Source organism: Botrytis sinoallii, assembly GCF_014898435.1.
Source record: "Botrytis sinoallii strain Bc 23 chromosome Unknown BSIN_005, whole genome shotgun sequence".
Lineage (NCBI taxonomy): Eukaryota > Fungi > Ascomycota > Leotiomycetes > Helotiales > Sclerotiniaceae > Botrytis > Botrytis sinoallii.
The window spans coordinates 1175305-1187785 of record NW_024066032.1 but is presented as its reverse complement, the minus strand read 5'-3'; the positions used below and the strand labels follow the sequence as shown (position 1 = coordinate 1187785).

General features: G+C 39.0%; 2 protein-coding genes across 2 annotated transcripts; one reads left to right on the top strand and one right to left on the bottom strand.

Annotated features, from left to right (window-relative positions):
• Window positions 1-341: 341 nt before the first annotated feature.
• Window positions 342-1010, bottom strand: EAF02_003506 (uncharacterized protein; the record flags this gene model as incomplete). Its single annotated transcript, XM_038899554.1, has 1 exon — window positions 342-1010. The coding sequence occupies one exon, from the start codon at window positions 1008-1010 to the stop codon at window positions 342-344; it is 669 nt and encodes a 222-aa protein (XP_038760481.1).
• An 839-nt stretch (window positions 1011-1849) lies between these two features.
• On the top strand, window positions 1850-4337 carry EAF02_003505 (uncharacterized protein; the record flags this gene model as incomplete). Its single annotated transcript, XM_038899553.1, has 2 exons — window positions 1850-2155; window positions 2211-4337. 2 exons carry the CDS (start codon window positions 1850-1852, stop codon window positions 4335-4337), a joined length of 2433 nt encoding a protein of 810 aa, XP_038760480.1.
• Between the last annotated feature and the right edge of the window lie 8144 nt (window positions 4338-12481).

Here is a 12481-nt window from a genome sequence, read left to right as displayed (position 1 = left end):
TGTCGTATAGCAGCGTTAATGATAATTTGTCAATATAAAATGCAAATCGCAGTGAAGAAATGACCGCAACCTCTGTTTAATTCAAGACACTAACTAAATATGCCTCTGAGAAAGTGCCATGATGCAAGAACGCTTGTTGGAAGCACAGGCCATAACGCCATAATTCTACATAGACCTTTCGTCCATTCCTCTGTGATAACTTCATGGGTATCATAAGCTTTTCCAGCCTTCCCTGAGCAGCTCGCTGCTGCATTTTTTAATATCCACCATTACATCCATTCAAAAGGACTCCCTACGACTCCCTCATTTTTTACTTCACTCAAATCCCACTAATATTTCAATTACCCCACAACCCTCTTGACCTTCTCCAATAAAACCTGACTCTCCCTTCCCAATTTTCTTTGCCCATTCTTTCCTCCACTTCTAGCCTTTGCCATCTGCCGCCTGAATCTCTCCCGCTCCTCAATTTTAGCCTTTTTCTCCCTTTCTTTCCTCTCAAACTCTTCTCTTCGAGCTTGCTGTTCTGCCTTTTGCTTCTCAGCAAACGCTAATTCTTTTGCAAAATACGCCGGCTTTGCTCCTCTCTTTTCACCTCTTTCCCTCTTCTTGTCCTTTGCATCTGCAGAATTATTCGAGTAACGTGGAACGGTTTTGGTGGCGGTATCGGCTTCAGGTTCATCAAGCATAGCTTTCCTCTGTGGATGGAGCTCCGCTGGTTCTTCTCCTTCGACAGCATCCTCCCCTTCCTCATTTTTTGCTACCTCGTCCTCCTTATCCTCATCATCGGCATATATTTTCCTCTCGTCCTTCAAAGGTTCCCTCGCCTTTATTTTCGCATACGACTTCTTGACTTTCGCCTTATGAATCAAGTCCTTCTTAATGGCAATGACCTTTCGACGCCAAGTTCCATCAGGCAAATTGTCGGGGCCAACTTTGAAGCCGTGGCGAGGTTTTTTGGTAGTTGAGTGTGATGAATTATCTTCTTCGCGGGGGCGCTTGGTGGGAGCCATTTGTGGAATTTGTTGAGTGGAAAAGCGTTTGTGAAATTGTAATACTGGGATGAAATGAAAAATATGAGAATCGAGGATGTAATGTGATACCTTGGTGGAATGAATTGAACTGGAAGGGTCTTGTGAGAAAATTTTAGTGGAGACTTATTACATATGCAGAGATTTACTAGATTCACACCCGATGACACCAAATTGAATACGAGTTAGCATGATATAATTGATACCTACCACTCTTCCATCTGTAGGGTACCCCGGTACTCAAGAGCGATAACGTAGAATAGTGGAATTTTAATGCATCCGCGGTAATCGTAGGGTTATCAGTTTGGGAGAGCAGAGTCATCATACAGCAAGCATATACCGGTCTGTACATTGAAGACCTCTAGGTTTTCTTTCCTCTCTTCCATTTCTTGTCTTCTTTATTATTTACATTTTTAACTATCATACATACATATACATATATATATATATATATGTATGTATATATCTATACATTTATATCGAACTGTTAAATTGCATTCTCATTACTGAATTTAGTGAACGCGCATCTTCCAAATTTCTCTCTTATTAACATCAATTCCCATCAAATATCAGATCATCTCATCCTCTCATTCGTCGTACAAGTCCTGCATACAATACGACATCACATCGGCAGAGACAAAGGAATAAGGAACCACCACTTGTCCCCCGCCTCGTCACAACATCATCCCTCCAAATCCACATCATCACAACAGATAAAAGCTCTCTTCCACCCCGAAGTATCCAAAATTTACGTTGAAATGTTCTTATAACCAAACGAAAAGGAGCAAATTCAAAAGGCTCCATTCACACATCCATTCATCATGCCCATATTTCAAGATGACCTCGGTGACGGCCGAGAGATATTGCCCATTCAAAAACCAAAAATGACGCCCGTTTCAATGTCACCACCGGAAAGAAGAACGATCATGAGGAAAGATAGTGAAGAAAGCATTAGAACGGAATTATGTGAAGGCCCTGTACCAGATACCCCCGAGGGATCAAAGACTATACCGACTTTGGGTTTGGATACAAGCTTGAAGAATTCATACAGCGGAACATTGGACAGAGGGGATCTTATTGAAAGGTTGAAAAGGGGCGAAAGTTCGAGTTGGTTCCCGAATTTAAATGTGTGTGAATCATTGAGCTCCAATGCATGTGATTTTATATTGACAGTGAATACAGTTGGAGTCCCTACTTCATGGACAAAGCCCAAAAACTCCCATTCGAAAGACTTCGAATCATTCGAATTCATCTCCCCTATTGCCATCTCCCGAAATATCCAATACTACCAGACCCTCGTCGGTAGACAAACCTAGCTTACAAGCTGGTCTGGAGATTGAAAGACCAAGGTCCGCATTACACAGTGGGAATTTCACGGAAGGCCCACAACAAACTATATCTGGCAGTCCTGCACAGGATATGAAGAGATTTGGCACAGTAAATTTACCATGGCTAGCTACATCTCCACCGCGAAATTTTACTCCCTTTCAACTCGATCCTCGGTTTCCATCAGTGGATAGAGCTGAAGCAGAGCTAAGAACAAGAACTCGTGCACCATCGTTATCCTCTTCATACTCTTCGAGCTTTGTATTGAAAGCACCAACAAGCCCTCTAGTACAATCAGAAAGTAACGACGATTTAGATTATACGTCAAATTTAAATCCAATAGACATTTCTCCCGGGACACCTAAAACTAACTCAAGACGTCATACTTTGCAGGCTTCACATTCAACATATTCAAATAATTCTATACCGGGATCCACTGCTTTTAACAAACCTTTACCGAGTCTTAGGAGAGATAATACATATCCTTACCAAGCTCATCAACCTCGGAGATCTCTTGCCTCCAACACAATGCCCCACTCGACATCTTCTCCGCAAACACCGATTTTCTCGCGGTCTAGGAGACCTTCATTTTCAGATTTATCACCTCTGCATGCTTCGATGGTGGGATCGTACGAAGAGAGTATCCTTCGGGGACGAATGTCTACTACACCCTCGAAACCACTCGATTTTGTTGCTCAAATAGGGGTGCTGGGGTTCGGAAAGTGCAAACCGAGTCTCAAATGTCCACCTCATGTGACCCTATCATTTCCGGCAGTATTTTATGCCTATGAATCCACAAGTCATGGTCGGAGAGGGAAATCTGATGATGGGCCTAGTCCATATGTTGGCTGTATTGATTTAGAAAATGGATTGCCGAGCCCCGAGAAAGCCAAGGATAATCAAAAGAGGAGGAGAAATGCTACGCTTGACCGAATACATACGGATGATCTCGATACCAACCCATCAAGTTCAGGACAAGTCTCAGAACGAGAAATTCGTAGAGCAGGAAAACAAAAACGTCGATCCACTTCTCCACGAGCACCTCCGGGTGGTAGCTATCGTATCCCCGAGAAAGGACAATTGCAAATTATCATCAAGAACCCTAACAAAACAGCTGTCAAATTGTTTCTCGTCCCATATGATCTCACTGGAATGGAACCTGGCACTAAAACGTTTATCCGTCAACGGAGCTACTCTGCCGGGCCTATTCTTGATTCGGCACTTTCATCTTCGCCTCATCGATCCACACCTATCATTGATCCACTCGCTGAAAGACCTACCCTCCGCTATCTAGTTCATATCCATATTTGCTCACCAACTCGAGGTCGCTACTATCTTTACAAAAGTATACGAGTCGTCTTTGCCAATCGTGTTCCAGATGGTAAAGAAAAGCTTCACAACGAAATCACATTTCCAGAACCGAAATTTACTACTTATAAAGCAATTCGCGATTCGAGTTTCGGAGGTGCAGGTGCGGCATTGGCGGCAGAAAAGGCGTTTCGGAGGAGAAGTTCTGGATTTCCATTGAGTGGAAATAGGAATTTTGATTTTGGAGGTGATGACGGTGCATCGAATGGGGGAGTGGTGGATCCTATTCCTTTTCAATTTCCTGCGAAGAGGGGTATGACGGACGGAGATAGTGATATTGGACCATTGGATTTGGGGGCAAGCGAATCATTAAATTCGGATTATAATTCGAGACCAGGTACGGCGTTTGGAGAGGTAGAAATGGGTGGTATGAGGAGTGGGGTAAGAACGAGATTATATGAGAAATTGAAGAAAGGCGATTTGGGTTATGGCAGTGATGGATTCTCGCCAACGAGAGTCAACACTCCTGATAGAGAGGGAAGACAATCTCCCGCCGAAGGATTGTTGGCAACAAGATTGAGAGAATTAGGTGTAGGGCTCTCGATGGAGATGGCTGGTGGAAATGAGAGAGAAGGAGCGGGTCTTGAAAGCGAGAAGCTAGGAGGGGATTCATAGGCATTACTAGGATCGGGATTTGTGAATATTGTGATTACATTACTCGGAGTATAAACTAGCTGGATTAGTCTAGGGTTGGCTTTTTGGGTTCTTGACATGTAGCAATTTGGTATCGCATCGCATCGCATCGCAAGATATGGCATCGCATGGGTATGGGAATCGTTTGGCGCAGTGTGGTTTTCTCACTTGAAAATATTAGGAATCTGGAAACTGGAATCTGGGGACCTTGGAATAGGATGGGGTTTTATAGATGGAGATGGGGTTGAAGCTGAATATACTACTGGTGCTAATTTAGAAATATGGGATTTTATAGGGTGATCTGGGGTTGGATAGGTTAGTGTGTGTATGTATGTATTTATGTATGTATTTTGGATAATATATTGGATAGTATTGTTAATGAGGAACTGAAGATTTGAATAATTTGGATTGATTGAGTAATTTTATAATTGAGTGAATTTAGGGAGGGGGAGAGAGAGAAGGAGGAGAGAAGGAGGAGAGAAGAAGGAGAGAAGGAGGAGAGAAGAAGGAGAGAGAGAGGAGAGAGAAAGGAGAGAGAGAGGAGAGAGGGAGAAGAGAGAGGGAGGAGAGAGGAAGGAGAGAGGGAGGAGAGTAAGGGGAGTGATGAAGAGGAATAAAGAAATAGAGATATTTTTGAGGGGATTAGATATTGAGATATAATTGTTTTTATGGGTGAGAGTAGATAGATGGTTTTATGTTTTGATATTTTTATAAGTTTAGAGGTTTAGAGGTTTAGAGGTTTGTAGGTTTGAAGGCTGTAAGGAAGGTGTTGGGTGATTTATAGTGGGTAGGTAGGTAGGTATCTAAAGGCTTAAGTAGATGATACATTTTGCATTTTAGAGAAAGGAAAGGAAAGGAAGGCGAAGGGGAGAAGGGGAAGGGGAAGGGAGAAGGGGACGGAGAAGGAGAGGGGAAAGAAATAGGGACAGGGACAGAGATAGGGGGGTGGGTTTCTCTTTGTGTGTGTGTGTTTGAGAGTTTGAATTGGATTTGGGTTTATTTAGATGGTGGGGATGGGGGATGAGGGAATGGATTTTAGGGTTGAATTTGGGGAGGTTGGGGAGGTTGGGGAGTTGAGGTTGGGGAATTGGGATAGTTTGAAGGGGTTTAGATTAGAGATTTGGATTAGAAGAGGATGAGGGGGTTGAGGTGAAGGGTTGGATTTAGGGATTTTAGGGATTTTAGGCGAGGGGGTATATTTTCGAGATTGAAGATGAGATTTAGGGAGCTGAGGTTGGGAGTTGAGGTTTGAGGTTAAGATTTGGATTTAAATAGGGTTGAGTGATGGGTTAGGGGGGTCGGATTTAGAAGAGGGCTGAGGTTGATTGAGAATTGAGTGGGAATAGTTTGGAGGGGTAGATTGCCTAGATGTAGCTAGGTAAAGTGTTGGGTTGGATTGGGGGGGTAGAGATGGATAGATGAATAGATGAATAGATAAATAGATAAATAGATAAATAGATGAATGAGTGAATAGATGAAATATGAGATGCTAAGATTTAAGATATAAGATTGTATATTATAACTCAATATTACTCTATTCTTGGATAGTAGATTTAAGTGATGATGTGTTTTATGATTTTAGAGATCTCGAATAGTTTTTAAGTCTTGAAATTTCTGAATGGATAGAAGTTATTGATTGTGGTAATTAATAGCTCTGATTCGTTGCTGCAATTATAGTTTTATTAGAAAATAGAAAAAGGAAATATAGAAAAGGGAAGGCGAGAGGCGAGAGGTGAGAGGTGAGAGATGAAAATGAGAGAACGACTTGGGGGAGGGGGGAGGAGCCTATAGAAGAGTATTAAAAGGAGTATAGAAAAAAATATAAAAGAAGTATAAAAGAAGTATAAAAGAAATATAAAAGAAGTATAAAAGAAGTATAAAAGAAGTATAAAAGAAGTATAAAAGAAGTATAAAGAAGTCTAAAAGAAGTATAAAAGAAGTATAAAGAAGTATAGAAGAAGTATAGAAGAGTATAGAAGAGAAATAACGAGAGATTTGCGAATAGATAGATTAGAGAAGTTTGAAGAGGAGGAGAGAACATACTTTACTTTTGATTTTGAGAAAAAGAAGAGATGGGTTGTTGGAGTCGGAATTGGAAGTGGAAGTGGAAGTGGAGAGGGGTTGGAAAGAGGGGTTGGAGAGGGGGTTGGTTGGTGGCTGTAATTAAATTGTTATATTATCATTGACTGGAGGATGGCTTGGGATAAGAACTAGAAGTTTTATTGTTATTATTGAAATAGAATATATTGAAGATAATTTGAAACTTTTAATTAATTATATTTGTTATTAAAGTTACAGTCACCCGTCACAAGTAACCAAGTCACACGTCACAAGTTACCAAGTTACAAAACTCAAGATAGTTATAACTAATACAAGTAACAACATACAGACATATACCACATTACACACACACATCTATAAAGCAACTCTCTCTAACCCCAAACAGAACTAGAAAGAGAAAAAATACGAAACTAGAAATAAAAGACAAATCAAAAGGAATCAACCCCTCCATCCCAACCCAACCCATCCACTCCAAAAAAACATCCTCGCGCATACTCAGAAACCAAACCAAACCAAACTCCTCATTATCATTATAATCAAAACTCCTCCAGAAATTCTACACAGCACAAGCAAGATATTCTCTCTACTAGATAGATAGATAGCTTAGTATTCCTTCAATTATAAGAAAACAATTAGCTACAGCTACCGAGAAAAATATATCTTGTACGAGTATCTATATAAATATAACAAGTCATGTATGTAATCTTCAAAATCTTCAAAATCTTCAAGTACCTATAGATAGAACTATCTAATAAAAATTGCAACGACTATAAGGGTTTAAACGTTGAGGAGGGAGGGGGGATATGTAAGATTACAAGAGTTCTAAATCAACACCTCACTCACAAGAAGTCTTGACGTTGTTATTTTTGCTGGTATCATTTCATTCGAGTTATTTTCTATCTTGATATGAGGATGTAGTTGTATGGTTGTATGGTTATGGTATAGTAGGAGTATGTACTATAGAGATTGTATTTCCCCTGCTCCCTTTTCCCATTTATCTCATTTGTTACTCATTCAGCCATTCCCTATTCATTTATTACTCATTCATTCATTCATTGACCTCTTCGATGGAGAGACATATAGAGATATGTATATGCATATGCACATGCATATAAAGAAGTTTGAATAGCGAGTTTAATATATGAGAATGTGTTTTATTATGTATACATGTACAAGGTAAACTGATGAGGAGATATTCATTTATTTGGTGGAGAGATAAATATAGATGTGAATATGAAAAGCAAGTTCAGAACAGCTATACGAAGTAAATATATTTACTATGTATGCGTATTTAAATTAAAAACATGAAGAGATGCTATAGATGACAGTTGGATTTAATTAGAACAGATCTGTACTGTGTGCATCTTTAGGTTGAGGTTCTGAAGATGAAGTGGTAAGGACTATGAATATACATCCACCTTAACACACAACAAAGACACCCAGAATTCCAGAAAGATTAACCACATCACATAAATATACTTCCCACAGTAATCCACAAAATCAGTCAATCAATCAATCAACAGGAAGTAATTTTGTAGGTTGACGGAATATATAGAGATAGATATTCATCCTGCACCTGTTCATTTACGCACTGTAAAGTATAATTCTCGTCTCCAGTTAATTGGGAATGATATAAGTATACAAACAGTCGAAGGAATGAAATTAGAAGACAAGTTTATTCCATCGTTCACACTCTTCTATCAAAGGTTATTTTTGATCTTCAAGGACAAGAAGAAGGGACAAGCTCTGCTAAGAGAGTCTAATCACCGTTGCTAATTCGATTGATGGAAGTTTATCATACTAAAGTAAGATTGACGAGGAAAGGATATTGAGAAGCTAACTAGCTCTCCATATTTAAAAAAAATATGCTAGTTTGGAAGACTACACGATGCCTATTTCGCAAGAGCAAAGCAAAGGCTGGCAATACAATCAATATCGATGATGTGCAAACATGATCAGTAATCAGATTATGAAACCTAAAGTTCCGTAGATGAAAGTAAATCTGACCAGTAATTTTGACACCAAAAATCTGGACTAAGATCTAGATTTTGACAATCCACTCATTACCGCTCAGTTCGTCTACTAATCAAAGGATGAGCACTCGCTTGTCATACGTTCATACTAATAATACCGGTACTGAATCGCAAGTATCACTTACTTAGGTACATAAAATCCATGTGTGTAAAAGGGGTGTTGTGCATATGAAATTCAGTATATATGACAGCTTGCACAAAAAAAATGTATGCCAACACAATACGAGAAGACTCCGCCACTCAGGAAGTTTCAAAAGTTTGAGAGAGAAAAAAACAAATCTGAATCATGGTGACGATAAGAAGGGCAGAAATGAAAGATGTGAGTAGGAGGCGGTGAAGGGTGAAAGCATTGACCTTGAATCTTCCTTACGATCTTTTGTTTCAAGATGATACCGGACTCTTAATTGTGGAAGAGACTAATAAAACTCATACCTACCCGTGGATCCGACCTATATATCTTCGTAGTAATCCGTCTGAAGTTTTTCTGCGGCTTGTTGAGGCGTCATATCGAACTTGTGTGTCTCGCGACCGACAGAAAAAACCGAACACCAAAAATCTTCACCTCAATCAAAATTTGATATATAAACAACAACTCAATATAATATTTTCAAATCTTTGACAATACTTATTTATTAGCTTATAATTTCTATAGGTTAATTCAAAAAGATTTAAAATATAAGATTAAATTAATACTAATTTTTGAAAAAGAATCATTTTCAAATTTTCGTTTATTTTGCGGGGTTGATGTTCGGTTTTTTCTATCGGTCGCGAGTGTGTTTTATGTGTTTTGGGTGTATTTTAATCTTTCAGTAATTGTGTTAGGATACTTCGTACGGAGGATGTACACATACAATCCCATATATCGTATAAATCCTTGATTTTATATCTTGTAGAAGCACAAAATCGTATTCAAGTGATGAAGCTGAGATTGAGTTTCGTTCATATGGCACCTAAAAATACTCCGACTCTGGTTCCCCAATATTAAATGAAATTTTGACGATCTTTTGGGGAAGCACCACATGCATTTTGGTAACCTGACATACCATTCCTTTCCGAGGATCCTTAAATGTTATCTCACTTTCAAACCCTCTTTGTCGATAAAATTTTTATAGTATTGAAGATTCATATTGGTCTTTTTGATACTATTGATATTTTGGATTGCTTACTAATAATCAATTTTTTTCAGCCAATCAGGGATCGGGGGGAACGTTTATCTCCTCGAGAGTCTGAGAGTATTTGGGTGTGTTTTTGGTAAACAACTCAATTCGTTTGGTGAGAGCACTTCAATTATATACATCATCCTTTCAACTATTATTTATTGAAAAACTAATTAAAGCATTCGAAAAAGCTCAATTGATATTATTATATAAATCGACTTTAAATTGATTGGAGTTGTGGTTGTTGTGAAATTCAATTGAAAAGTTTTTTTTTCAAATCAGTTAAATTATTTTCAATGATTTCAAATTATCTTCACTAATAATAAAAATAGTATCAATCGAATCGCCTTATTGAGCTGAATACCTTGCAAGTCTTTTCAAATGTATCAGTGGCGTTGGGATCATGTTGTCGGTGGTGGTTAAATTCTGAATATAAAATGCCTTAAGTTTAAGGCATTTTGCTTCAGAATTTTAGAGCTAAGAGCACCCAACCTCTTCGAAATCAACAACAACTTTTATTATTTAAGATTCTGTTTATATGAGGAGGATGAGCTAAATAAGAGGATTTCTGGAATATATATTTTTTAATTGAAAGTTGTGGTGATAATGGATTTCGAAGGGGGTGGGTGCTTATTTTATTGAAATGTTACTATTTGAAATATTACTTTTTAATTTTCAAAGCTGTATTTGTATATAATCTAATAGAGCTATAATAATAAAAATTATATCAAAATAATGAGAAAAATCAGCTTTATATATTGAATCTGCACTAAAATAATACGATTGTTGAATGATTTAATAATATTAATTAAAAAATCAGAAAAAGCTGAATTGTTACTATTCACACCAAAGCCGGAACCAAATTGTTTCAGACCCTACGGTGAACCTTCGGGAGGCCCCTGCCTCGAAAACAAGGCCTCAAGCCTATTATGTAATCACCGTGTGGTCTGAGGATGAGATAACTTAAATGTACTGTCGTACCTGCTCTAGTACGCTTGGTCCAGAATGGGCGATGAGAATAAATGAAAAGAAAAACAATCTCGGTTGAGCCGAGGGTAAGGTAAGATAAGGTAAGGTAAGGCAAGGCAAAGCAAAGAAAAAGCAATGATAAAGACTCAAGAGTCTGTCCAGCTGAAAGGATTGAATGTTTGTACAGAATGAGGCTTCTCATCCCCTACAATGTGACCAGAGAGAAACAATCAACGAGCTTTGATAGGTAATAATCCATCGATAAGTCTTTCTGTCAGGTGACGGTTGAATGCTGTTTGAGATCAATAATAGAAGTCAAAATAGTCAGCCTAATCGGGTACATAAGCAATGCCGGTATATCTGGTCCTGGGTTAGGTCCAGCTTCCAGAAAAGTTTGCTGATGTTTTTGATTCATACACAGGTGTCAAAAGGTCTGAGAACGGTCAAAGCAAATGAACATCTTCTTAAAGATCTGAAAGGCTGAACAGGATGTCCCTTGTGGCGTAGATGGAGGCTGTTCGAAGGCTAACTGCATTTCTTATTACATCGTATTATTTGATGATGCCATGTTTGTAGTTCAGGTATTTGCGACTGGATCTTGACAAAACCTGCGGTACAGATAGTAAAGAAGATGTGATGCATAGAATGGGCATGAAAGCTTGACGGCTGACATCTTCTGACGGATGAAAGTCGGATCACCATGTAGGTATTGGCACAGCCGTTTTTATCGTCGCGGGCTACACTGATGATACTAGGAAGGAGGGAAATGTAACCAACAGCTAAAGGACTCGTCATCCTTGTAGGACGAAGAGGCGGGGAAAATGCTCGCACCCTCACGCTTCTTCTGGATTTGACTGTACATTACTGTGCAAGAAAATCAACAGCTGAAGTTCTTCTGGTATCGTCCTTTCTGCATACCTACCTACCTACCTAGTATATAGTACAAATGGTCGTTCGTTTATGCACCTTGACGGAAGAAGAGAAGAAAGTTGATATGGATGGCATAACCTCCACTCCCCACAAAATGTAAGATGTTGAGTGAATTTCGAAAAGATGGTTGTGATCCCAAGATATTGTAAAGATTAATTCTGGATCGAACCTTTTTCGGTCTGGGTATTCCTATTCGGATAGATTTCTTGTTCTCCTATGTTGTTTAACTTGTTCTTGTTACTATGCATGCAATACTGCCGTGTCTTCGTCGAATGTACGTAGAATCATTGAAAGTCGAGGGTCAGGATCCAACCGCCCTAGAAATTTAGCTTGACGAAAGTCCTCAAATTAGAAGGAATTACTCACGGGAAAGGATAATTCAACTTTACTTGACTGGACTAAATCAAATCACCATGAGTAATTAGAGTTTAGAACCGACTAAAATACTTGTTCTTTGATGCGAAGACGTGAAAAACGTGAAAAACGTGACTTGGATGTGGAGGAGGATATGTTTGAGAGTTTCAAAATTTGATGATCATCTTTAATCGACTTGGTGAATTCTCTCTAGAAACCTGTGAACCAATGATCTACCGACCAGATACAATGTTGGAGAAAAATCCATGAAGAAGAATAGATATTCTTGGGCTAAGTACTAGGCATGTACAATGTGCCCAAGTAGACGAGAGCGACTGGCAAAGTATCATGCAAAGTCAATCAATATATTCGCAAAGAATTGGCTGCTGTGCTTCTTGTAACCGCGTTGGAAAGGTCGTTTGCTGCAAAACCTTGAAAAGCTGCACTCGCTTCTTAGCTGCAAGATGAAACTGGCCACTCGTTGCCCTTACATCCATGTTAACCAGGGGCAAGAAAAAGATCCGGGCTTGACTAGGGTTGAGATATTTTTGACCATGGCGCGAACAATCCGGTGGTGAGGGGGATGTTAAGAATGGAATACAAATTAATTTTTGGGTCAACA